This window comes from Bison bison, unplaced genomic scaffold (genome assembly GCF_000754665.1).
Source record: "Bison bison bison isolate TAMUID 2011002044 unplaced genomic scaffold, Bison_UMD1.0 scf7180017864384, whole genome shotgun sequence".
Classification (NCBI taxonomy): Eukaryota; Metazoa; Chordata; class Mammalia; order Artiodactyla; family Bovidae; genus Bison; species Bison bison.
This window is the reverse complement of record NW_011494956.1, coordinates 2,294,713-2,321,880: the sequence shown is the minus strand read 5'-3', so window position 1 is coordinate 2,321,880 and position 27,168 is coordinate 2,294,713. Positions and strand designations below refer to the sequence as shown.

Here is a 27,168-nt window from a genome sequence, read left to right as displayed (position 1 = left end):
CAGCCTGTGGCCACTGCTGAGTTTTCCAAATGTGCTGGCATATTGAGTGTAGCACTTTCACAGCATCATCTTTCAGGATTTGGAATAGCTCAACTGGAATTCGATCACCTCCACTAGCTTTGTTTGTAGTGATGCTTCCTAAGGCCCACTTGACTTCACATTCCAGGATGTCTGGCTCTAGGTCAGTGATCACACCATCATGATTATCTGGGTCGTGAAGCTCTTTTTTGTACAGTTCTTCTGTGTATTCTTGCCACCTCTTCTTAATATCTTCTGCTTCTGTTAGGTCTATACCATTTCTGTCCTTTATCGAACCCATCTTTGCATGAAATTTTCCTTTGGTATCTCTGATTTTCTTGAAGTGATCTCTAGTCTTTCCCATTCTGTTGTTTTCCTCTATTTCTTTGCATTGATGGCTGAAGAAGGCTTTCTTATCTCTTCTTGCTATTTTTTGGAACTCTGCATTTAGATGCTTATATCTTTCCTTTCTCCTTTGCTTTTTGCTTCTCTTCTTTTCACAGCTATTTGTAAGGCCTCCCCAGACAGCCATTTTGCTTTTTTGCATTTCTTTTCATGGGGATGGTCTTGATCCCTGTCTCCTGTACAATGTCACGAACCGCATTCCATAGTTCATCAGGCACTCTATCTATCAGATCTAGGCCCTTAAATCTATTTCTTACTTCCACTGTATAATCATAAGGGATTTGATTTGGTCATACCTGAATGGTCTAGTGGTTTTTCCTAGTTTTTTCAATTTAAGTCTGATTGTGGCAATAAGGAGTTCATGGTCTGAGCCACAGTCAGCTCCTGCTCTTTTTTTTGCTGACTGTATAGAGCTTCCCCATCTTTGGCTGCAAAGAATATAATCAATGTGATTTCGGTGTTGACCATCAGGTGATGTCCATGTATAGAGTCTTCTCTTGTGTTGTTTGAAAAGGGTGTTTGTTATGACCACCATTGCAATTTTGCTTCACAAATGTTTAGAGTGCTGTAGTTGATTAGCCCATGGCCCTCCACTTCCTTTATGCAGTAACTAAGTGGATTGAAAAAAGGATCTTTAATAAGCATAGCAAGTATTTATTTTCCATTCCATGTTCTTAAGCCCAGGAAATCCATCTTTTTCCAGTCAGGTTTGGATGGTACTCTCTCTCCCTAGCTGACTCCTGGAAGGAATTCAAATTCAGTGCACAGACAATTATTCCTTGGCCTCGATTATTAATATAAAATGAACATCTGACCCAAGCCAAGCCAACAAGATTCGATTAGGATATTTATGTTCAAAGTATTGGGACAGAGAAGCATTTTCTTCCTTTGGAGTCATGGAATTCCATGAAGTAGGCCTAAATCTCTTTTCTCCATGGAAGAATTTATGCCTTTAGGACCTAATGATTTTTTTCCCAGTCTTCACCATTCTTAGTAGATAAGAATAAAGCTAATCAAGAGGAGTGCAGAGCCAAGGGAGGGAAAAGAAAAAAATGAGTCTCAATAATACTATCTGAATTCCAGGATCAAGTCATCCCTGAAATCTGAACATTTCAGTTGAGTAATACATTTCCTTTTGACAACTAATTCCCGTTTGACAGTAAATCCCCTTTTTATCTTAGACAACTTTCAGTCATATTTCTGTCACTTGCAACTGATCATGACATTTAGATTGATGTCCTTCACTCTTTGCTTTAGCCTCTTATTGGTATAGGCAGCTCAACATAGCCTGACAGGATGGAAGCAGCCTTGTTCTCATAGTCAAAAACTTATCCTAATTCAGTCTCTGCCACTTTCAAGCTTTGTGGTCTTACACCAATGTGTTGGATTGTGGCTGCCAACTTGGCACTACCATACATTTTCCAGAAATCCTATCCCCACATGATTCTGAGTTAGAGTTGACCAATAAAAGAATTTGCATGAGATTTGGAAGCTAAAAGTTAAAAAAGAGGACATTACTCTTGGAAAGCCATGGTGGTCAGATATATCAGCCATGGGACAGGTGCAAAGGTCCCCACTGGGCCCCAGCTGGTCGATGCTCTCCTCCTGGTTCGTGTGTAACTTGTTTTTGTGACTGCTGGCTCTACCAGCCCACCATGGCCCCAAACCCACCATTACATGCTTGACAATGAGATTAAAGATGAGCCCAACTTCTCAACTGTTCCTGCAAGCTTTCACTTATTTTCCTAAGCCAGTGTTTCACTTGGATCTGGTTATTAAATGTATCTCTGACCTCTATTTCCCTCTTCCAGACCTTCACTTAAATACCTCTCCCCACATTCCTGTAATTTCTATAGTAATTCCCTATTCACAAAGTCCTTGTGATTCTGTTTTCTTTGCAGACCCAGTATAATAAGGCCAGTTATTTACTTTCTTAAGCCTTAGATGCTTTGCCGATAAAAAGTGGGTTGTCTTGCCTGACTCTTGCTTCTATAGTGGTACTCTGGTGATAATGGGCCTGAAAAATAATGGATGGAAACTGTATATGTACAGCATTATTGTAGCCTGACTGTTGATCCTCGGAAGCAAGGGCCTTGGCTCCAACATATAGGACTTTGCTACCTTTCTTTCTTGTAGAGACAAACCCTCAAAAGACAAAAGAGTGTTTTCTAATCTCAAAAACAAGTGTATACCTTAGAAATTTGAAAAAAAAAAAAGGCAATTGCAATTGAAATTTCCACTTAAAAACATGTTTATTTCTTGAACGTCTAATTTTTTTCTCCCTTCCATTCTAGAAAGAATATTGAAGGTTCCTGATTAATCATTAACATTAAAATATTAAATGTAACATTAAAATATTTCCCTCATTGTTCTCATACAACTCCACCTCTTTACATTGAGAACCTGTTTGATTCCATACCTATTTGAGTGGAAAATATGAAAGGAATGAATTGTCAAATACTTCAGCCAGATAAATAGCTACTTTAAATGTTTTCAGAGATTTAGCTAGAGATTCAATCTTGTCCTTTTTATACATACAAAATCCTCCTGTACAGTTCATTGAAGAATACCCACTTTATATATATATATATATATATTTTTTTTTTAAGCTACTGTCCTTTTAAATTTCATACACATCCTTGAAAATATATGCAAGCTACTAAACAGTTTTGTTTCATAAACGGAACTCTTGCATTGGTTGAAAACTCTTAAACTGAACAGAGGGATGATGGAGAAAGATGTATTTTCACTTGAGAACTGATGTTCTGAGGCAAGCCCCTCTTTTTGCTTGTAATAAAGTGTAAAAAGTGGGCATTCTCCAGTGAATGCTCCCTTCCTACGCAGTGATTTCCATCAATGTATAATTAAAAGTGGATTTCCTTTTCCTTTTTGGTGGGAGGGAGGGGCTGGTAAACCTGGTTAAAGAAGGAGAACAAAGAGAACTTTCATGAATTCCCCGGCAAACAGTCTATCAGTTACAATTCCTAGAGTTCGAATAGCTGCACCATTCTAAAGAAGTTCAGGAATAAAAAAAGTCAAGCAGGGGGTCCAAGCAAAATTCAACCCGCATGCCAACTAAGGAAAGAAAGAAAAAGGCAGGGGGAAAAAACCTATCTTTTGTTGTAAAAAGAACTAATGAAGCTGCTGTTAGAACTGTCCACAGTGACACGACAAGGCTGTACACCCACACACATTGTTCAAGTGCCAGTCATCGCCTCTAATAGGAAAAGGAAGTGCTGTGGTTTCAAGGAGGTGGTGGCACATACTGCTTTTGGAGTTTAACTTGGGAAATCTCGGTGAGGGCACACTTTGGCTTGTATTAGCTCCCAGAAGTTAGTGCAAAAATGCCTAAGGTTGTCTACTCCAGTCTTAAAGAAGAGATGGACTGGTGGGGGGTAAAATCCCATTGTCATTATAAATTGCTAATTAAATAATTATCAATTAGTTGGCAGACAGAACTCATTCCAATGTATTCCTTAGAGAGCTGTTAATAAAGAAAAACAGTCATTTTGGCTTTTTTCCCTATACAATATTCTTGCCTAGAGGTGCTAAATAGAGATAACGTGATATATTCTATGTTGGCTGTTTCCCATAGACCATTATACATTATTGATCAAAGATAAACACCAATTATGGCAAGCAAACATGAGTTTACATTATTCTAGTTACGTGGCATTAATTTTACTATACTAATTCATAGACTGGGTCATTTTTCAAAGAACAGACAATAGACTATTTATTTGCCAGCAAAGAAAAAGAAAAATCCCAACACTGAATTTTCCAAGCTATTTTATAGAAACTATTTGGGAAAACAAAATGTCAACTGATATTAATTTTAAAATAAAGATTGTCTCTGCGTTTTTAATTGCAAAAGTGTTTTATTTAAAACTCTAGTAATATTCATTCACTAATTAGAAACATAATTTAAAAATAATCATTTTAAAATGTAAGTAAGAGAAAAAAGAAACATTCAGAAGTAAAAAAATATATATTACATATATAATATATACACATACATATACAATAAGTAAATATATATTTACATGTTAAAATATTATATATATTTATATGTAAATACTGATGTATCCATATAGCTATCTAATCTATCTGTATTTTTGTGAATTTAGGACTTTGAGGTTGGTCCTGTAAGATTCCTCAGAGTTTACAAGTGAAAAATCTCACTGGTGGTTTTTCAGAAGAGAAGCTTTTTTTTTGATGCTTAGATTCAGGGTACTGGGCAGAAACAAAACCCAAAGGATATAATATCTGGAAAGATGGGAATCAAATTCTGAAGAAATTCAATTACATTTAAATATAAATAAACTTGTAGCTTAGTCCATTAAAATCATTGGCATAAACACAGATCCTTTCTTTCTTTGTAAAGAGATGTGAAGTTCTGAACCTCTCCATCTATCCTCTCTATTAACTATGAATTTGAGAAAGGTGGCAAATTTCCCAAAAACTTTAGAAAATTCAGTAGCCTGTTAAAGACAACTAATAAGTAAATTTATTTTAGTAGCTATGGAGGAAAAAGTTTTTCTTTGTACTGTGATATTTTCCACTGCAAATCTACATAAAGTTCCATTTTGTTATGAAAATAACAATATTTTGAGGTTTATCTTTAAAGCTACTTATTTACAGGTGATAGCCATCTTGATTACACAAACTCAGCCCTTCTTATTATTTCAATTAATTAGGTCACAACAGAGGAAAATAAGGTATCTCTTGTCACAGCCTGATGCCCCTTCTAGACTTTTGGGGACTTGGAATCAATTGACTTCTCAAAATCTTAAAAGATCTTCATTATGGCAAGGTCCGTAATTTGATTTACTTTAAGGAATACTTAATGGTTAAACGTCGTACTGTGTTGTATTATTGAATTCTTGTTCATGGTTCAGGATTGATCCACTCCAGCTTTCAGCAAGGAGCAGTTTTCTGGTGAGGCTCAGCAGGACTCCCAATCAATAGGGTTAATAGATGTGGGACCAGGCAGTCAGAGGTGACAGGGCTGGCGGATCCAATGCCAATGAAAACAGGTTCTGATGTCACTTTTATGCTGGCAACAATGTCATCCTAATTACCTGGAGCATACAGTTATTATGTGTTAACAGGACTGTGAATGACCCATCAATCTGAATTATTTTAAGGAAAGTAGTTCAATTTTTTTTAGCCCTTCTTTATATTACTGATCTCCATGATTTCTGAGATATCACTTGCTACCGTATTGTAGAAAATAGTACTGTTCAGCTCTTCCTTGGTATTTCAGTACCCCCAACAACAGATTAAAGCTACATAAAATGTTAGCCCCCACCCCAGTTAGAGGGTATTTTGTGTAAAAAAATGTTCGTTTTCTAAAAGATACCTTACAGGCCTTGACTTGCCTTCCTGTTCCCGGCAGCGCCCATCTCCGGGCGTCTTTTCGCCAGCCTGCGGTCCGTGACGGCCTTGCCTCAGCCCCGGGCACCGGCGCTGCAGGCGGGCAGCTGGGAGTCCCGTGCCCCTCGGACGGCCGCGAGACTCGGAAATCTTTCTAGGAACAGTGAGAAAGACAGAAGAACCCCTTGGGCTGCCAAGCACTGCTGCCACCATGCCCAAGAGAAAGGCAAAAGGAGATGCTAAAGATGAGAAAGGGAAGGTGAAGGATGAGCCACAGAGGAGATCAGCACGGTTGTCTGCTAAACCTGCCCTTCCAAAACCAGAGCCCAGGCCAAAAAAGGCCCCTGCAAAGAAGGGAGAGAAGCTGGCCAAAGGGAGAAAGGGGAAAGCAGAAGTCGGCAAGGATGGGAACAACCCTGCGAAAAACGGAGATGCCTCTACAGTCCAGTCACAGAAAGCAGAAGGCCCTGGGGATGCTAAATGAAGTGTACCTTTTTGATAGCTCTGTACTTCTAGTGACTCTACTGTTTGAAATACTATTTTTAAATCAAATTTTATAAAAATGTAGATTTTTTTTAAGTTATGTTGTTAGCACACGAGATACTTCATTGTTGTCTTTTGTGGAAAGGGCAAATAACCACTGGTAGAATGTTTCAGAAGCTAGATTGAAATGAGGGGAAATAGAAGTATCTATCCTCCTATTTGAAGATTATTCTTGGTCCCCGGGAGAGATTCTCTGACATTCACGCATGTCAGCCACTATGGCTCAGAAGCCTTACTGTGTGGAGAAAAAATACTTCATGTCTTCTCCTTTCTTGATGTCATCAGCACATTTTTGACTTCCTGAAACCAGGAGTCATGATATGGCCTTGACACCCCTAGAATCAGCTGCATCAAGTAACAATACTCAGGCTTTCTGGTGATGACATCAAGATGGTGTTGCTTAGAAGAACCAGGATTCCTGTTTGTAGTTTGTGGATCATGTCATTAATAATCCTGGAGTTTTTAGTTCCTTTCCTCCATGTCAGAGTTGACCTGTGAAAATCTCTTAAATGCCTCATGTGAAATAATCACCCTTTTTGAAAATTTTTCCTGTTTATTGCAGCAACAGACTTTGTTGACTTTTTGGAGAGGGGAGTTTGAAAGTTGTAAGATGTTATGGAATGTTACCCATGTCCTGCTGGAAATAACTATTTTTGGAAAGTCTCTTATAAAGCTGGATACAAGTTAGCTTCGTGGTAGGGGAGTGATCATTTCCTAATCAAAAGTCATAAAGCTACTCTTTACTGCCTTTAAAAAGTTTTATAGTTTGCTTTTCACATTTGTCTTTAGTCCTCTCTGAACTGATTTTTACAAAAACATGAGATAGTAACTCAGTATGTTTTTTTTCCATATGGTAAGTGGTTGTTCCAACACCATTTTCTGAAAAGTTCGTTCTTTCCCCAATGATCTATAACACTGACTCTTTTCATAAATCAACTTTCTTTGTGTGGAGGGGTGGGGGAGTCTGTTGATGGTTTCTGTTCTGACTCACTGGTCAATTTGTCTAAACTTGTGGCAGTACTATACAATCCTGAGTACTACCACTTTAGAAAAAGGTCTTGATATCTCAGGACAATTTCACCTCCACCTTCAACATCAACAAACTTTTCTTCCTTGGAGTATCTTGGCTATTCTTAGCCAATTACTTTTCTATACAACTTCTAGAATTAGATTGACAAGTTTCAAATCAAACAGATGAAAAGTTGAAATTTTTATTGGATTTGTATTGAATTTATAGATTAATTATAATGTTGAGTCTTCCAATTCATGAACATGGTATAATTTTCCATTTATTTAGGCTTTTAAAATATCTTTCAATAAAGTTTTATTATTTTCTCCATTAAAAAAAAATAAAAGATACCTTACAAAAGAGGGGGTTTCTAAATAGCAAAATCTGAAAGAGGCAACTCAAGCTAGAAAAAACGTATTTTTATCTAGTAGTCTATATGAAGCAACATGAAATATAAACTAGTTAAGCAAGGAGTGGCTAGTCAAGTTTTATTCTACTGTACTCTTAGGTCTTCTCTTTAGGAAGCCACTAGAAAGGCAGCAGTCCCTCCCAAAGTGTATCAAAATGTACGTTTTATAGACATCGCACTGGGACTCAAGCAACTGAGTCCAGAGCAATAGATTCACCTCTTACAAATGCTTCAAATAAATATATTGCATGCATGCTCTGTTGCATAGTTGTGTCCAGCTCTTTTGTGATCCCATGGACTGTAGTCCGCTGGGCTCCTCTGTCCATGGGATTTCTCAGGCAAGAATACCTGGGAATGGGTTACCATTTCTTTCTCCAAGGGATCTTACTGACCCAGGGATCAAACCCACATCTTCTGCATTGGCAGGTAGGTTCTTTACCACTGGGTTACCAGGGAAGCCCACTTACTAAGCAGTAATTTGGAAAATTTGCCCATCCTTGGGGAAAAGGCTTGATGGTGTACATTATTTCAAATATCGATGCTGATCTTACTGTACAGAATGATCATTTTTGCCATCATATCCTTCACAGAAGAATCTATTTGACTATTTTCTCCTTTACAAATTTTATTTACTTATTTTTTAAGAAAAGAAACTGAATCTAACAAACAATCTAGTCTTTAATACCCTAAGAATTTCCTTGATGGACTCTGTGGGGTTCATATATCCATCCATCTTGGATATATGCAAATTTACATTTCATCTTTGACTGATTTGCTATATTCTTAAAGGAAAAATTTATGACTGCTAAACCTAGGAACAAGCAGACAATAATTATTTATAAATATTTATAAATAAATAATAATTATTATTTATAACAATTATTCTGTCCAGACCAATTGTGCTAGCAGAGACAGAATGGCCACTGGCACAGTGAAGCCACGGATTGAATTACAGTATTCTTTTTATTGCCTTTCATACTCATTAAACCCACTACATAGTAAACCATATTAGGTTAACTTGAAAAAGTCTCAAATCTGAAGGAAATTAGATATTTTTAAATTGCACTGGGAAATTCTCTGTTAATTGCTTGTAATCAAGTAGTATTGATCATTAGCTCTTTATTTTACGATGAGATTGGTAATGATGATCATGGTGATCATGATGATGTAACATGCACACAGAAGGATGGACATGTGTCCTGTTCCTTTGAAGAGGATTTGTCTTCATGCCCAATGTATGTTGGTTTACATGGTAGTCTTGCAGCAGTCAAGAAAAAGACAGGAACAAACATTTTAGGCATTCATCTAGACTCAAAGGAGGATTAATCTTAGATTAACTTTTCCATTGTCATGTTTGAAGTGTTGGCCAAGCCTGTCTTGAAATTAAAATTGTTTGTTGAGGATAAATACAATTATTTTAATTTTTCCAATAGGTATTATACTTATCTTTTAGGAGTAAGGCAGGTCTTTTGCCAGTTTTACATTAAAAAAAAAATCATGTCTGATTTGAATACATTAACATATTTTGTCATCAAAAATTAATTCTAGAAAAGGAATCATAACCAGGAAAGCAATTTAACTGTATATTTTAGAAGAAAAAGAGAAGGAAAACTTTGTCATTCTCTGGGCAGCTCAGTTAATTTGATGTGCTTTGATGTAAATTTGGGGGTCGCTTTAATTTCAATACATATTTTTTCACTTAATAAGGGAAACAAAAGGAACTTTCAACCAGCAACTCCAGTTTGTTATCTCAGAATGTTTGGGCTTCTCAAATGTGAGAACATGATTGTTTTTATTTCCAGGAGGAGATAATAACACTGAAGCAATAAAAAAGAGTCAAGGCAGCTTGCACAGCACAGGAAGTTCACAGCCAGAGACTTAATTTCTCACACAATGTGCTGTGCAATGGGCCCATTAACGTAGATGAATAGGCTCTTTAAAGGTTTTTTTTTTCTTCTTCTTCTTCTTCCGCATATGCAGCTGCCGCTGAATGGTGATATGTTAATAAGGTACTCACTTGCCTATTCTTCAGGTACTCCGGCATTCTCTACCTAGGTAATCTCCATATAGGAAAAGCTATTAGGGGGTTGTATCTGCTACCACACCTTCAATTATATTAACACCTGCACTGATAATCCAGTAAGGTAAGCTAGTAGGGGGCCTATGGCCTTAGTCCACCCCTTTTCTCCCTACAAAGTTACATCTGAAGGGCGGAAAAAAAGGAAGAAGTAGAAGGAAAAAAAAAAAAGGAAAGTCACTTTTATTACACATCAGTGGGAACCTTCTGAAAAAGCTTTCATTCCTAGGAAATTGTTATTTCTTCAAACAGCTGACAGCCTGCAGAGGAAACTCTTGATGGAAACCCAGCTCCTGCATTGTTATGCAGGGCCCTCATGTAGATTAAGGGGGGTGGATTAAGTTAGCTTCCAAAGGGTCTATTGTGTGTAGCATTAATTTGCAGGGCTCTTGATATTTGAGTTTGAAGGTTTATAACCTCAGTGTTTACTTAGATGAACTACATCCTAGGTTTGTTTATTTCCATCTGCAGTCTCTTATTTCCTAGTAAATGTTACATTTATATTTGTTAACAGCAAGAATGTTGTTATAAATCCCAAAGAAATAATTACACATGCTTATTCATTCATTTTAAAGCCTCAATCCTGGTCCTCCCAGGTCACTTTTCACAGTTATGTTGTAGAAGATTATACAGATAGATTCATTTCTCAAGAATGTTTATGCCATCCAGTTAAATAGCAAAGTAAAGACTATATAGTTAGGAATGAAAGCTTAATTATTCCTCTCCCACGTGATCACTTTCTGTGAAATTAACATAACTGCCCCTTGTTTCTTTTGTATAGCAATATTATAAATACATAGCACCCCCAAAGCTGTGCCATTTTCTTCCAAATGAACAAATTTACTATAGAACTGATCATAACTTTTTTTTTTTGTTACTGTTTGGATGATTACTTTGTAAAGAGTAGTTTCCAAGTTTGAATATTTCTTAATTTTTTCAAATCACTACTTGCAGGCAAATCTGTGTGATGTTTTAGACATAGGAACCCTGCAAAAGTCTCATCTTCCAAGATTAAATTGCAAATGTCTATTCACAAACTTGTTCACCACCCCTAATCTTACTCCCTCCTTCTCCCCACCCCACCCATATTGTATAGGCGGTTGCTAACGTGAATTTAAAATTCAATATGAATGGCTAGGGGGAAAAAAGGCATGCCCATTGGAACTTACTCTGCTCTTAATCTGGATTTAGGGACTCAATTGAATAGAATTGAACATTATGCTTGAACAACTGAAGTTTCTATTATTTTTAAACCTTTTTTACAGAAAACAACACCAATAGCGTATTGAATATTTTATTGCACATTTTCTGCTTATGGTTAGTATTTTCAAGGTCTAACAGATAATTTAAAGTGTCACTATTCATGGAATTATCCATGTTAGCATTTATAGTTAATAGGTCTTGTGATATAGTGGTGAGATCATTTATTTTCTTAAATATCAGAGATCAGGACCTTTGTTCTGGCTCCAAGTACCTTGGGTGGTTCTCTGAACTTTGGAGTCTTACTTTTCCATCTGTAAAAATCAGAGTGAGAGTCTGATATCTAAGTAATAAAGTTCTATGATTCTCACCAAAATATACTACTTCTTAGGGACTTCCAATAAATTTGATATACCTGGACCTTTCCTACTAGCAATAATTAGATTTATTAATCTATCCTTATTTCCTAGTAATGTATATTTAATATTGCTGTTTATAGCTCTCACTATATTTTTTTTTTACCTTTTTTTTTTAATTTCAAGGGAAAACTATTGATTAGGAAACTGTTGTTACGAAAACTCTGACAGACACCATTGAAAACATACTGGCTTATAGTAGTGAAACTTTGAAGCAAACTTTTAAGTTCTGATTACTCTTAGCCTGGTAAGTAATGAAAGATGGATCTTATTACTATCGGCTTGTTGTTTTTGTTTTCATCATGCAGTTCTTCAGGCTGTTCCTATGTGTCTTGAAAGACAATCTGTCCAAAAATAGAATTTGTTGATTCAGCAAATGTTTCTCCAACACCTCTCATATGCCACACATTGTGCTACATATAAAGGATAGAGTCATGTAAAGAAAGAAAGGGCCTGTGCCCTTGGCAGGATTATTTTGGGAGCAGTGCCTGTCATATTGTAGACCCATAACAATTGCTTTATTGAATGAATGAAGGTATCTATGTTTGTACAAATGAATGAATAAAGCTTACCCTTAATGAATTTAGGTTTTTCCTAAGGCTGATAAGATGTATAGGTTCAGTTCAGCTCATTTTATCAGTAATTTATTGAGTATTTTCTATCTGTCAGACATTAGGTTTAGTCTTGGGAATTTTTATTCAGGAAATAAAATACCAGTAAAAGTTGACATAGCAACATGAGAGCCTTATATGGACTATACTCAAATACTTACCAATAGATATGAATTCCACACACTATGATGTATGCTGAAGTGCTGGCATATGAATGTTTCATTTAGTTCATGTTTTAGCTTGATCTTATACACAAAGTTATTATTAGTGTGGGGGAAACAGTAACAAGAAAATATTCAGACCTCAAAGACTACTCATAAGCTGGATCAATGACTGAGTGGTTCAGTACATGGTGCTGAGAGAAAAAAGGATGTCAATTTTCAATTACTGTGTAGCGATGATAAGGGTGATAAAAGATGATGACACTATCAGCTATCTTTTATGCTGGACTTACTAGACACCAAACTTTGTCATGAATGCTCTATGTGCATTACCTGATTGAATTTTTCTGATAGCCCTTGGAGGTTTGGGCATTATTATCCCCGTTTGACAGATAAAGAAACCGAGGTTGAGAAAAACGAGGTAACCTGCCTAAGCCATAATGGTACAAATGGTAGAGCTAAAGTTCAAGGTCAAGTTTCTCTTACTTCCCAGTCTCTCCTGTTAATTACTGCATTACTGTTATCCTATCTTTGTGGTCAAAACACTCTGTAGCTATTTCAGATCTGCTAGTTGCTAACTTTGTTATTTCTGCTATTCCTTAGGAGACTGCTAGGTACAAATATTAATTGAAGCTTAATAAAAGAACAGCTTTCAGGACTGTAATTCATCAAAGAGAATTTTATTAAGCTCTTGTCCAAAGTCTAGAAATATAACTTTCTTCATGGCAATAGCTGCAGCAAATTAGAGACTTCGAATGGAATATCAAATATGAGTGTCTGCTTCTTAAAAGTATATATATATGTGTATATACATATTTATAATATCTTTGCAAGAATAAGATGAAGGAGGTGTCAATGATTAAATGGTGGCTTTATGGAACTTGCAAACTGACCTGCTTTGGGAATAATACCTACATCCCATTATCATAGCAAGAAGTATGAGAGTTTCTAAATCTGAATGAAGAGCATAAAGGAATACATAATTCTCTCAAAAGGCAAATATAATACAGGGAAGGGAGGATGGGAAAAAGCAGCTGCAAGCAAGCTGGAATTAAATGTCTGATCCACTATTTGACAACTGTAAAAACATATTTGATCACTGATGTCATTACTGGAAAGGCTGATATGATAAAGCAATGGATTTGCAGACAACACAGTCACTTCATGCTTCTAGAGCTGCCATTTCTTGTTTATTTTACTAATAAGAACTTGCTTTTACTGTTTATATTTACAACTGTGTGTTAATGAATTGGAATATGTACAAAGAAGACTTGGACCTAGTTTTAGTTAAAATTTTTGTTGAAGATAGTAATTTGAGTTTAGAGCGTCTTTTTCTGAAATCACCAAGAAAACTACACAGTGTTATCAAAAGGAAGATATAAGGAGTAAATTTCTACTTAATAATTTCAAACATAAGTACATACAAATAGTGAAGTAAGCATGTATATATTTTCCTCTGTACATAGCAGAATTTCAAAACAAACGTACTTTTGATTTTTTTGTCTCAATAGGATTTAGTTGAAAGAGAAGGTGATTTGGTGCCTGATGGTTCTAGGAACAAGTACTTGCTATCACAGTTATTGTGTGGCCCTAAGGCAGTACTTTAATCCTTAGGCCTCTGTCCTCCCTTGTATCAGATGGAGATAAAAACCTACCTCACAGTGTTGTAGTAAGGGTTGCAAGGAAGGCAGTACTTATATTAAGGGTTGAATAAATGGTTATTACATTTTAGTGAGATCAGAAGCCTGGGAAATTAAGGCATTAAGGGAAAAATGAAACAGAAGGATAAGATAAAAAGATGATTAAAAATGGTCAATAAAAGTGATTGAGGGAATAAAGATGGTATTGAACCAAGATAGGAAAATGTAAGAACACTCAATAGCAAAGTTTATCTATATTCTGACTCTTCTGAGTTTTGGAATGGTGTTTTCAGGAAAAAAAAAAAAGCACAATGAGAAGAGAAAAAAAAGAAAAAAGAAAAAAGAGCAACAATATAAAACTATAGGGAAATTAAAACCAAGAAAATTAGATCAAATATGGAACTTTTATCAAAAAGCAGTTGAGCAATGTGAAGAGAACAATATGATAAAACAAAAACTCTGGGAAGTCTAGAATAGAAAAGAATAGAAAAATAAAGAAACGTGGGAAAAACAGGAAAAAAGCAAACAGAAAAGAAAAAGTTGAAGTGTGAGTATGTTCAAGCTAGTGGAACATACAACTGTGCATTTAATTTTGACAGCAAAAGATACCTGAATTGAGCCTGATTTACTAAAAGAAAAAGGCATACTAGTGTGAGAAAGCAATGATTTTTTTTCTTTTTTTTTTTAATTCCCAAGTTAAAACAGAATGCATTTAAGCATAATATATGTCTGTGTTTTAAAATGCATATGGAATTCTGGGTTTGGGGCAGGGAGACATCACTTGATTTCACTATAAATTTACCCATCTGGATACTAGAAGTGAGACATTTATTGTTTACTCATTCATCCAATCAGAGAAGATAAATTTTTCAAATTGCAGTTATATCAACAGATACAGCAGAGATCTTAATTAGTTAAAAATCTTCTTAAGTGTCATTTGGCTGAACGAATAAAATAACAAGAGCAACAGAAATATCTCCAGCCACACAACAAGCCATCTAAAAATTCTCTGGGGATCTATTCCTCACTTCTATAGCAAAGTAACACATGTAACTCTACCACAAATCTAAAGGCAAATAGATATTCCTGTTCACTTTTTCTTACAAGAAAGCATCTGCTTACAATTTTTTTTTTTTTGGTGCTGTTATTTTTCTCTTGAATGTTCCATTTCAAAAACATCACCCTACCACCTTTTTGGCTTGTTAAATCTCTCTGTCCTTAGGGCTACATCTCTATGCACCAGAGAAACGATCTCATTAACAAAGTAGTTCTGTGTGTCCTTAATCCTGAGGCCCTAGACTGCAGCTGGAGGCAGTTCTCTACTCAGCCCGCAGTGCCGAGTGACACAGGCAGGCGACATCATCTGAGTACTAACTTCTACTACATCCAGACAGACTGCGAGAACCATTTCCAAATCGTGGGAAGACGTCAGAGAACCAAAGGTAATCCTTCTGTTTCTATGTCCAATTTTTGCAGCAAAGATTTCCACCTGGAAGGAACCATTGGGGGTGGGAGCAGGCTCTGTGTCAAAACTGATAAGTCAGGAAATGAATGTATCCATCAGGTAGGAAATAAAGGGCAAACACAGAAAGAGAAGAGCTTCTGATATTTTTGAAAAATGAAAATCTCATGCAAAATGAATGAAGTGGCTTTAGGATCGATAGAAAAAGGAAGGCTTTGTTACATGGGAATTAAACTGCAGGCTAGGATCTGTAAATAGGAGGAGGGGTTTTTGTCTTATTGGAATCTCCAAGTTGGAAAGGACTTCAGAGATCATCCGGGCTATCATGAATGATCATATCTCATACTTTTCTTTTTTTTAAAGGGGTGGCTGCAAAGTTTTGGACAAGATCTCTACAGGCAACTGGAAGCACAGTGAACCCAGGTGGTGGGGCTCGTCTGTGGCAATATATTTTTCAGTCTGTCCAATTGAATATGGCTGTAAAGGGAATAAAACCCCATGTAATCTCCAGCAGTGACAATTTAATCAGTTGTGTAAGGGGAAGAAGCAGAGTCCCCTCATTTTCATATTTGCATATTTGATTTTTGCATTGGGGAATAGAGGTTATGTGTTTCTATTACTTTCCATTTGATTTTAATATTTAACCCTTTTAGGAGCAAATTTCTTCCAATGGTAGGTAATATTGAGTCAAGCTGGTCAAAAAATAAGATTTCGTTTTTCAAATAAAGCTCTGGATGCAGCATGCCTTGTGTAACATTTTTTCCTACAAAGAATCTATGTGCCGAACATGGCTTGTGTGTTCCCAGCTTCTGCACATTATGCATCCCCTCTTAACATTCAGAAATCCACCCTGAAAATGAAGGCAACTATTTGGAGAACAATACGAAATGATGAGGTAGCCCTATACCTATACCATAATATGTCCCCTTTTTTGTATTTGCATTTTTTAAAATGGTAAGTCTTAATAACTGCTGCTATTCCTGAGAAAGTAGGGTTTCTAAAATACCTTATATACAGGACTCCCTTCTTATGAGGTTATAGAGAGGCAATAGATACAGTTAAATTAGTAAAATTCCATTATTTTAAAACTCTGTTTTACAACTGACAGAATGATGTTATTATCTATAATATGGTAACAGATTAGGGAATAGATTTTAAAATAAGATGCAGGTAATTCAAAGTCATCATCAATTACCCTTGTGTGACTCCCTTGAGTATATTAAAAATCCACTCAAAATGGTTTTGGATTTGAATTGCTGGAACATAGATAGCTGTTTGTTCTTCTTCTTCTTTTTTTTTTTTTAATGCATCAATTCATGTAAACCTCCGATTGTGAAAGCCCCGGAAGTATGTTGGGTAATTAAAAAAAAGAAAAAGCTTATATTCTACTTGCTTAATACTTTACAATTTCTCTATAAAAGTGAACTTTGAAGCCAGGCTTTCACTTCAGAGGAAAAATATTGATTTGATTCCATGTAATTTTGCAAAAAGAGAAAAAAAATTTTTTAAAGTTTGAAAATTTTCTGTGCATTAAATTTAATCTATGTATTCACACATATGTACATGTATGTATGTTAGGCCATATTAACATATGGCCTAAATATTGTTAGTTAAATTCTGTAAGAAATTACTAAAATTGGTATTTGGAAAAGATAATCCATAGCATTTTATTAAAAAGCAGAACAGATCGTCTTTTTAATTTATGTTCATGAAAAGTGCACCAGTAGTAGTATATAGGTATATATAATCATTAGATGACAGGTATAAGATGCTTTGGGATGAGCAGAATTCACATTAAATTCCAGCACGTAATATGTTAAGTTTTGAATGTAGTCTTATTTATTTAAATCTGCATTCTGATGGTCACACTTTCAAAGAGGTAACAAATATCTGTGATCCAATGATTACCTATTCAAATTAACCCAGCTTCTTTGAATATGATCTAATGATTGAATGATCCTCCAAACACTGTAAGTCCTTGGGGAAATATACTGATGTCCTAGCACATTTTCTCAAGGCTTGGAGAGGACTAGATCTGCCAAGGAGTTGCCTTGAAGCATGGACACTCTGCTCTACCTAAACACAAGTCCTAGGCTTTAATCACAATGGCTAGGTTCACACTAAAGCAATTAACCATATGATTGCTTTCACAGGAGCCCAACCTCATCAGTATCTTTCCTTCAGGCTAACTGACAAGACTGGGTGTAGTCAATGTAGTCAAGTGAATCTGATTACCTAAGAGGTATAAATCTCTCAATACACAAATACGGGTAGGACTATTCACCCTGAATCTAGTTTTTAGAGGTTGCCCTTTTATAATCAACCCTATAAATTTAAATGATCAGGGTAAAATATTTATGAGGCCAGAGTTGGCAAGTTTTACAAGGAAGATTGCGACCAAATAACAGTCTGCTATCTAGATTGTGGGGTTTTTGTTTCAGTTTGTTTGTTTTGATCTTTTTAGCAAGAAGTGAGTGAGCTCTCAAAATCTAAAATAGTAAGATTTACTTTGAGAATTTGAAAGAAGTAAAAATGCCCAAGAAATATAATTTGTAATTTAATAGCAACTGTAGACAAGGTTTGAAGTGTGTGTGTGTGTGTGTACACATAAACACATATATATATGTATATGCCTGTGCCTTTTTTTAGGCTTGTTAAATCTTGTTACTTCACTAATCACTGCTGGATTTGGTGGTATATCAAGTGTGAACTTGAAACTTTCTAGCATCCTCTTCTTGGTATCCTATTGGGAAGTTCTTGCCAGCATGATAACAGGATTTTTGGTTACTACCCACTAGAATTATTTCTTCAAAAGTGTTTTCCTAGCTTAAAAGCTGAATATAAGATCTGAGCAATGTAAGTTTTCCAATGGGTTTGTCATTTCTCAGCAATTTTGAGATTATCATAAATATTCCTTAAATGCAGTTAAAATACACTAGATACCAAGTGACCCACCTCCCACACTAAGGAATTCATGCTTCTGGTAGGTAGGTGCCAGAAATCTGGGAGGTTATGTGGTCTGATGGGCCTCACTGGGATCATATCCCATTCTAGAATGCCAATGTACATGAATGCTATGAAAAACTTGTTGGAATCATGAAACTGACTTCCCAAAAGATTTCTGAAATTGGGAATTCAACAGTTTCATCACCTCCACTAAAAAAACGGTAATCCATGGAATTTTAGTCTTGATGTTGGGACCCTCTTAAATAAAAACACACCAATAACATGAAGATTTTTTTCTTTAGGGGGTTAAGGTAGTTTGTCTTGAATCAAAGATGACTTTTTCAAAATTAGCAATTTTTTTTTCTGATTTTAAACACCAAATCCACTGCTTATGTTCAAATACTTAGGTAAATGATAAAACAGTTCATTCAGTAACTTGGCAAATTGTCCCAGAAAATGTCCCCAATCATCCTGGCTCCTCGCACTCAAAGCTGAATGTTCAGAGAGTCTAGATGATTTGCTGAGTGTCTGGGGTCCCAGAGGCAAAGTATCTAGAGATCCAAAGGGGAAAAATAATGCTGAGAGAACCAAATTTTCTCACCATCACTGAGAGAACAAACCTGTTGGAGATCAAAACACACTTGCCTTGTATTCTGGAGTCCATCCATCTATCTCTTGTTGCCTTTTTTTTTTCTATTCCTAAAGAAAAATAGACCTACATAAATAAATCTAAAGAAAGTAGTTATCAAAAAAAGTCTGAGCAAGATGGAGTATAATTACAGCCTGTTTGAGGGTTGATGAAAAGATGGATGTGCCTGTACCCTCCTCACACTGGCTGCTGCTTCCAGTAGAAGAGGCTGTGTCTCCCCACAGCCCAGTGCTTGCTGCTCCTGCTCCTCCTTCAGCCTATTCTTGGCTGTGCATTCCCCTGTGCTCTTTGTGCATTTTAAGTTTAATTTTGCATTTAAAAACTCAATTGGCTCATCTGTTAAGCATTAAGCAGCTCCCTTTTGAGCCACAGGGGGAGCCCTGGGAAAACCCACAGCTGCTGGAACATGGAAAATGGGTTTAAAAAAACAAAACCATTTTGAAACTTTAAAGCATTTTAGCAGCCTTGGATTTCCCAATCCTTACCCCCCAAATGGTTCATCTGTTTAACTTTTATCTGGTATTGGAACACACAAACGAGAGCATTAAATAGCCCTCAGATGACTTTTTGTTTAATACAAAATGAAAGTAAGAGCTAAGCAAGCCATGTGGGAGGAACTTTCAGAGAGCTATGGCCTGGAATACCTGCAAGCAAATTCTCCCTCCAGTTATAGAAACAATTCTGAAATTCAGTCATGCCTGCTGGAACCACAGCCTTTCCTCCACTCACTTAGGAGTCTAAGACATATTCCCCACCCCCAAAAAAGGAGGCGAGAAAACAAGTCCCAAACAACTCCAAATCCCAGCTTATAAAATGACAATAAAATTGATGGAAAAGTTAATAGGCTGGGGATATTAATGGAATGCTCCATCAAGATTTTAACTTTCAAAATGATTTGTCATTGACTAAAACTTCATGTTTAATTACAGTTGCGTAGGCTGTAGATGAACACAAATTATCATTTATTTTCCAGGTTCCTAAGTATTCCCCTAACTAACCTTGGAACCTTGTGGTAGGCACCCAAATTCTAAGTCCTAAGTCCTATGATTAGTTACCAATACCTATGAATGGGCTTATACTTTCACACTTTTATGTGAAATAATAAATCCCTCACTATTTAGTCAGTTTGGTTAGATATCCCTTTACTTGTAGATATACACCTTTTAACTGGCACCAGACTCTAAATTGTGTTATTTTTTTCTTTTAATGGTTCATCTTGGATGAGACCGAGGATTGCAGAGCATATCAATAGATTGAGACAGCATTCAGAATGATGGTAACCCTTAAGAATAAGGAAAAGAATGTATTTGGAGGGAGGAGAGAGAAGATATGCAGCAGAGACCACAAATTCTATTTTGAATTTAGTGAAGCTGTTCATACATCTTGGTGGAAATATAAAATAGAGGTGAATATCTGAGTGTACCATTCAGAGATCATATCTGTGCTGACAACATGTGTTGGGAAATATTTTGCATAGAGCCAATCCTTGTTGATGAAGGAATTAAGTTGATCTGAAGAAAACATCAAGCCATTAAGAATTCAAAATATCATTATTTCAAAATATGTCTATCCCTCCTTTGGTGAATGTCAATAACTTTGAAGATATCCAAAAATCCAGTTAATTATTTTGTATATTTATTTTTTAATTGAGGTATAGTTCACATACAATTTTATGTTAGTTTCAGGTGTACAATTGGAGATGGCAATGGCACCCCACTCCAGTACCCTTGCCTGGAAAATCCCGTGGAGGGAGGAGCCTGGTAGGCTGCAGTCCATGGGGTTGCTAAGAGTCGGACACAACTGAGTGACTTCACTTTCACTTTTCCTTTCATACATTGGAGAAGGAAATGACAACCCACTCCAGTGTTCTTGCCTGGAGAATCCCAGGGATGGGGGGCCTGGTGGGCTGCTGTCTATGGGGTCGGACATGACTGAAGCGACTTAGCAGCAGCAGCAGCAGGTGTACAGTGTAGTGATCACTCTGTGAAATGGTCACCACAGTAAGTCTAGTAACCGCTTGTCACTATACAAATTGTTACAGTATTATTGGCTGTACTCCTTATGCTGTACATTATATCCCCATGACTTAGTTTATAACTGGAAATTCATATTTCCTAATCACCTTCACCTATTTCACGCAATCTCTCATCACTCTCTCTTCTGGCAACCACCAATTTATACTCTGATTTTATTCTTTTTTTTATTGCTGAATAGTATTTCATTGTATATACATACCCCGTCTTCTTTATCCATTTATCTGTTGATGGATGCTTAGTTTGCTTCCATATCTTGGCAATTGTTAATAATGCTACTGGGAACATTGGGGTACGTGTATCTTTTTGAATTGTTGTTTTGGATTTTTCAGAGGTATACCCAGGAGTAAAATTGCTGGATCATATGTTAGTTCTATTTTTAGTATTTTAAGAAACATCCATCCTGTTTTCTGTAGTGGCTGCACCAATTTACATTCCTATCAGCCGTGTACCAGGGCTTTCTTTTCTCCACAACCTCACCAACACTTGATATTTGTGTTCTTTTTCATGGTAGCCATTCTGACCAGTGTTAAGGTCAGTGTGGTTTTGATTTGCTTTTCCTTGATAATTAGTGATGTTGGGCCTTCCCTGGTGGCTCAGACGGTAAAGCGTCTGCCTACAATGCGGGAGACCCGGGTTCGATCCCTGGGTCGGCAAGATCCCCTGGAGAAGGAAATGGCAACCCACTCCAGTATTCTTGTCTGGAAAATCCCATGGACGGAGGAGCTTGGTTGGCTACTGTCCATGGGGTTGCAAAGAGTCGGACATGACTGAGCGACTTCACCGTAGTGATGTTGAGCATTTTTTTCATATGTTTGTTGAGTATTTCTATGTCTTCTTTGTAGAGATGTCTGCTGAGGTCCTCTGTCCATTTTTTAGTCAGTTTGCTTGTTTTTTGGCATTATTTAAAATAATCTGGAAGTGTTCCTTCCTAATGAATTTTTCGTGACTATTTTGAGAAGGATAGGTATAACTATGTAAGGGAGTTTTTGGTTCATTTTTTGCTTTTTACGCATTCAGCCACCTCACATCTTTTGATTGGAACACTTAATCATTTACGTTTAAAGTTATTATTGACAAGTATGTACTTATTGCCATTTCATTAATTATTTTCTGGTTATTTTTGTTGTTCTTTTTGTTTCTTTCTTACTCTCTTGCTCTCTTGACTTGTGTTTTGATGACTTTCTTTAGTGTTATATTCTTTTCCTTTCATTGTGTATTTGTTATCAGTTTTTGGTTAGTGGTTATCATGAAGCTCTTATACAGTAAGCTATGTATGTAACAATCTATTTTAAGATAATGATTTCTTAAGTTTGAACACATTCTAAAAGCACTAATTTGTAGTCCCTCACCCCCTGCTGTGTTTTATGTTTTTGATATCATATTACATCTTATTTTGTGTATGCCTTGACTAATTTTAGGTATCTATGATTTTACTAGATTTGTTTTTAATTTTCATACAGCTACACAAATGGTTGGCTTCCCTCATAGCTCAGTTGGTAAAGAATCTGCCTGCAATGCAGGAGACCCGAGTTCGATTCCTGGGTCAGGAAGATCCCCTGGAGAAGGAAATGGCAACCCACTCCAGTATTCTTGCCTGGAGAATTGCATGGATAGGGGAGCCTGGCAGGCTACAGCCCATGGGGTTGCAAAGAGTCAGACACGACTGAGCGACTAACACACGCAAGTGGTTGATCTACTACCTTTACCATATGTTTGCCTTTATTGGTGAGATTTTTTTTCTTTCATAATTTTCATATTTCTAGTTGTGTTCTTTTTTACTTTTTGTTTAAAGAAATCCCTTTAACATCTCTCATAAGGTTGGTTTAGTGGTGAAGAATTCCTTTAGTTTTGCTTGTCTAGGAAACTCTTTAGTTGTCCTCCAGTTCTGAGTAATAAACTTGCTAAATAGAGTATTCTTGGTTATAAGATTTTTTTTTCCTTTTACTATTTTGAATATGTCATGCCACTCCCTTTTGCATTACAAAATTTCTGCTCAGAAGTCAGCTGATAATCTTATGTGTGTGTATGCATGCTCAGTCACTTCAGTCATGTCCGACTCTTTGTGCCCCCATGGACTGTAGCCTGCGAGGTTTTTTTGTCCATGGGATTCTCTAGGCAAGAATATTGGAGGGAATTGCCATGCCCTCTCTGGGGATAATCTTATGTGGGCTCCCCTTTTCTCTTGCTGACTTTAAAATTCTCTCTTTATATTTAACTTTTGACATTGTAATTTTGATGTCTTGGTTTGAGTCTCTTTGTGTTTATCTTATTTGGGACTCAATGTGCTTCCTGGGCTTGAATGTCTGTCTATTTCTTTTATCAGGTTGAGGAAGTACTCAGTCATCATCTCTTCAAATAGGTTTTCTGTCTCTCTCTCTTTTCCTTCTGGGACTTCTATAATATGAGTGTTATGATTGATATTGTCCCAGAGATCCCTTAAATTCTGATTTTTTTTTCTTTTTGCTACTAGCCTGTCTTCCACATTACTGGTCTACTCTTCTGTATCATTTAATCTGCTGATGGTTCTCCCTGGTGTACTTCTCATTTCAGTTGTTTTATTTCTCAGCTCTGATTGGTTCCTGTTTATATTCTCTATCTCTTTGTTGAATTTCCCATTGTGTTCCTCTTTTCCTCTCCTGAGTTAAGGGAGTTTTTTAATGACTAATAACTTGAACTATTTATCTGGAAATTTGCTTTTCTCCATTTCATTTAGTTATTTTTCTGAGATTATGTCTTACTCTTTCACTTGGAATATATTTCTTTGTCTCTTCACTTTGGCTAACTCTGAAGGCTAAACACTGAAGAATTGATGCTTTTGAACTGTGGTGCTGGAGAAGACTCTTGAGAGTCCCTTGGACAGCAAGAAGATTAAACCAATCTGTCCTAAAGGAAATCAACTCTGAGTATTCATTGGAAGGACTGATGGTAAAGCTGAAGCTCCAATACTTTGGCCACCTGATGTGAAAAGCTGACTCTTTTGAAAAGACCCTGATGCTGGGAAAGATTGAAGGCAGGAGGAGAAGGGGATGACAGAGGATGAGGTTGTTGGAGGGCCTCAGTGACTCAGTGGACAAGAGTTTGAGCAAATTCAGGGAGATAATGAAGGTCAGGGAAGCCTGATGTGCTGCATTCCATGGGATCGCAAAGAGTCAGACACAACTTGGTGTCTGAACAACAACTGGGTTTCTTTCAGGAATTAGGCATATCAGCTACATTTCCTGGATTTGAAAGTGTGGCTTTCTGTAGAAGGTGTCGTTTGGGGTCCTAGGAGTGCCACTCCCTAAGTTTCTAGATTCAGTCCAGGAGTGTCCTTCATGAGAACTCTGTGACTGGGCTGCAGATGCTGTGCACACACTAATGTGTGAAGTTGGCCAAATGGCCCGGTCACAACTATTTGCATGTATTCTGATATGTGAGGTCAGACCCTGGAAAGGAGTCACTTTGGTGGGTTGCCAGTGCCAGACAAGTGCCTCACCAAGACTGGTGGGATGGGAGCAGTTTTAGAGGGGCTATGATGTTGGATGAGAGCACCTGCTGGAACTGGAAGGATGGGAGCTACTTTGGAGAGACTCCAGTTCCAGCTGATGGTACCCACCAGGTCTGACCGGGAGCAGGGTAGTTTTGTAGAACCTCCAGTGCTGACCAAGGGGACCCATCAAGACTAGTGAGGCAGTGGAGGGGGGAGGCACTTTGGAGAAGTGCCACAGCTGACCCCAGGGAGACCAAACAGTGCTAGTTAGTTAGATGGAGAGAGTCAGAAATGGTACCTATTAGCACCAGGTTAGCCAAGTATAAGTTCAGTCCTTCCCACCAAAAATTGTGCCCACTAGTTCCTTTGTAGCCAGAGGAAGTTCCAATAGATTCCTTCCCATTAGCATCTGCCATAAAATTAGTCAATGAATCTCCTTCAGGTGCTTTTCAGACTGCTGCCTCTGCACTAGCACTCAGGGTAAGAGAGTTTTGCATGAGTCTTTCAAAAGCAGAGTCTTGGTTTCCTATAGCTTTCCGGCTCTCCTAGACGTAAATCTTCTTAGTTTTCAACATTAAATGTCACAGGGGTTCATATTCCCAGTGCAAGCTCTGCAGGCTAGGGAGCCTGATGTGGAGTTTGGAGACCTTGCTCCTCAGAGGGGACCTTGGAGGCTGTCATATCCCACCTGCCCATGGGTGTGAGTCATAGCCAGCTGGAAACTCCACTCCTCCTACCCATCCCAGTATGGCTTTTTATTTTTATCTTTGGTTGTGGAAAATCTTTTCTGCTAGTTTTTGGGTTGTCCTCAGAAACAGTGTCTGTATATGTAGTTGTACTTTCGGAGTATTCATGGGAGGAGGCGAGCCCAGGGTTTCTTTGCTCTACCATCTTTTCCTGCCCCTCTAGTTAACTATTAAATATTCAGTAAAATTTCTTTCTAATCTTGCTCCACTTCAGTCAGATTACACTTGTTCTAATGTCTCTTTCTGAAAACATGTCAGTAGTTTTCCATCTCACTCGGAGTAAAATAGCTTGATATAAAAGATAATACTATTTTGCTCACAAAGAATATATTTGACTTTTTCTTTCTCATTCTTATCAGTCCACCCTATTATATAAACACCTGCCTTTCCCTATGTAATATTACATATATTTTAGTGACTCTGCCTATTGCCTTTCTCCTCTATTACAGATGAGACATCTCAAAATTCCAGAGCAGAGTAAAGTAGAAGAATCTAGTATTTCTCAAACTGTAGAGAGGGCAATAGCAAAGGAGAGGTAGGGCATGAAAAGGGAAAAATCCAGGGAGTGTATGAAATTAATAATTTTTTGTCCCTTCATATAGGATGTTGGGGCTTCCCAGGTGGTGCTAGTGGGAAAGAACTTGCCTGCCAATGCAGAAGACTTAAGAGATGAAGGTTCAATCCCAGGGTTGGAAAGATCCCATGGAGGAGGGCACAGCAACCCACCCCATATTCTTGCCTGGAGAATCCCATGAACAGAGGAGCCTGGAAGGCTATACTCCATAAGATGGTACACAGTCAGACACAACTGAAGCGACTTAGCATGCATGCATGAACTTAGGATGTTGATGCTGAAGGTGAGTGTATTTCAAGAAGGAAGGTGGGTCCTTCTCTGTTGACTGCTTCTGGAAGAAGCATTGAAAAATGGCCTTTTGATTTGGTGACTTTAGTAAGAGTTACTTGGGTCAGTTCAGTTCAGTTCAGTCACTCAGTCATGTCTGACTCTCTGCGACCCCATGAACCGCACCACGCCAGGCTGCCCATCCCAACTCCCGGTGTCCACCCAAACCCATGTCCATCGAGTTGGTGATGCCATCCAACCAGTTCATCCTCTATTGTCCCCTTCTCCTCCTGCCCTCAATCTTTCCCAGCATCAGGGTCTTTCAAATGAGTCAGCTCTTCGCATCAGGTAGCCAAAGTATTGGAGTTTCAGCTTCAACACCAGTCCTTCCAGTGAACACCCAGGACCGATCTCCTTTAGGATGGACTGGTTGGATCTCCTTGCAGTCCAAGGGACTCTCAAGAGTCTTCTCCAACACCACGGTTCAAAAGCATCAGTTCTTTAGTACTCAGCTTTCTTTATAGTCCAACTCTCACATCCATACATGACCACTGAAAAACCATAGCCTTGACTAGATGGAACTTTGTTGACAAATAATGTCTCTGCTTTTTAATATACTGTCTAGGTTGGTCATAACTTTCCTTCCAAGGAGTGTCTTTTAATTTCATGGCTGCAGTCACCATCTGTAGTGATTTTGGAGCCCAGAAAAATAAAGTCAGCCACTCTTTCCACTGTTTCCCCATTTATTTGCTATGCAGTAATGGGACCGGATGTCAAGATCTTAGTTTTCTGAATGTTGAGCTTTAAGCCAACTTTTTCACTCTCCTCTTTCACTTTCATCAAGAGGCTCTTTAGTTCTTCTTCACTTTCTGCCATAAGGGTGGTGTCATCTGCATATTTGAGTTTATTGATATTTCTCCAGGCAATCTTGATTCCAGCTTGTGCTTCTTCCAGTCCAGCGTTTCTCATGCAGTGTTACTCTGTATAGAAGTTAAATAAGCAGGGTGACAATATACAGCCTTGACGTACTCCTGTTCCTATTTGGAACCAGTCTGTTGTTCCATGTCCAGTTCTAACTGTTGCTTCCTGACCTGCATACAGGTTTCTCAAGAGACAGGTCAGGTGGTCTGGTATGTCCATGTCTTTCAGAATTT

At 37.4% G+C, this 27,168-nt stretch overlaps 1 protein-coding gene across 1 annotated transcript; it reads left to right on the top strand.

The window, feature by feature from the left end:
* The first annotated feature begins 5,834 nt into the window (after nucleotides 1-5,834).
* Nucleotides 5,835-6,283, top strand: LOC105001757 (high mobility group nucleosome-binding domain-containing protein 4-like). Its single transcript, XM_010858126.1, has one exon. The coding sequence runs from the start codon at nucleotides 6,011-6,013 to the stop codon at nucleotides 6,281-6,283; it is 273 nt and encodes a 90-aa protein (XP_010856428.1). The 5' UTR covers nucleotides 5,835-6,010.
* The last annotated feature ends 20,885 nt before the right edge of the window (nucleotides 6,284-27,168 follow it).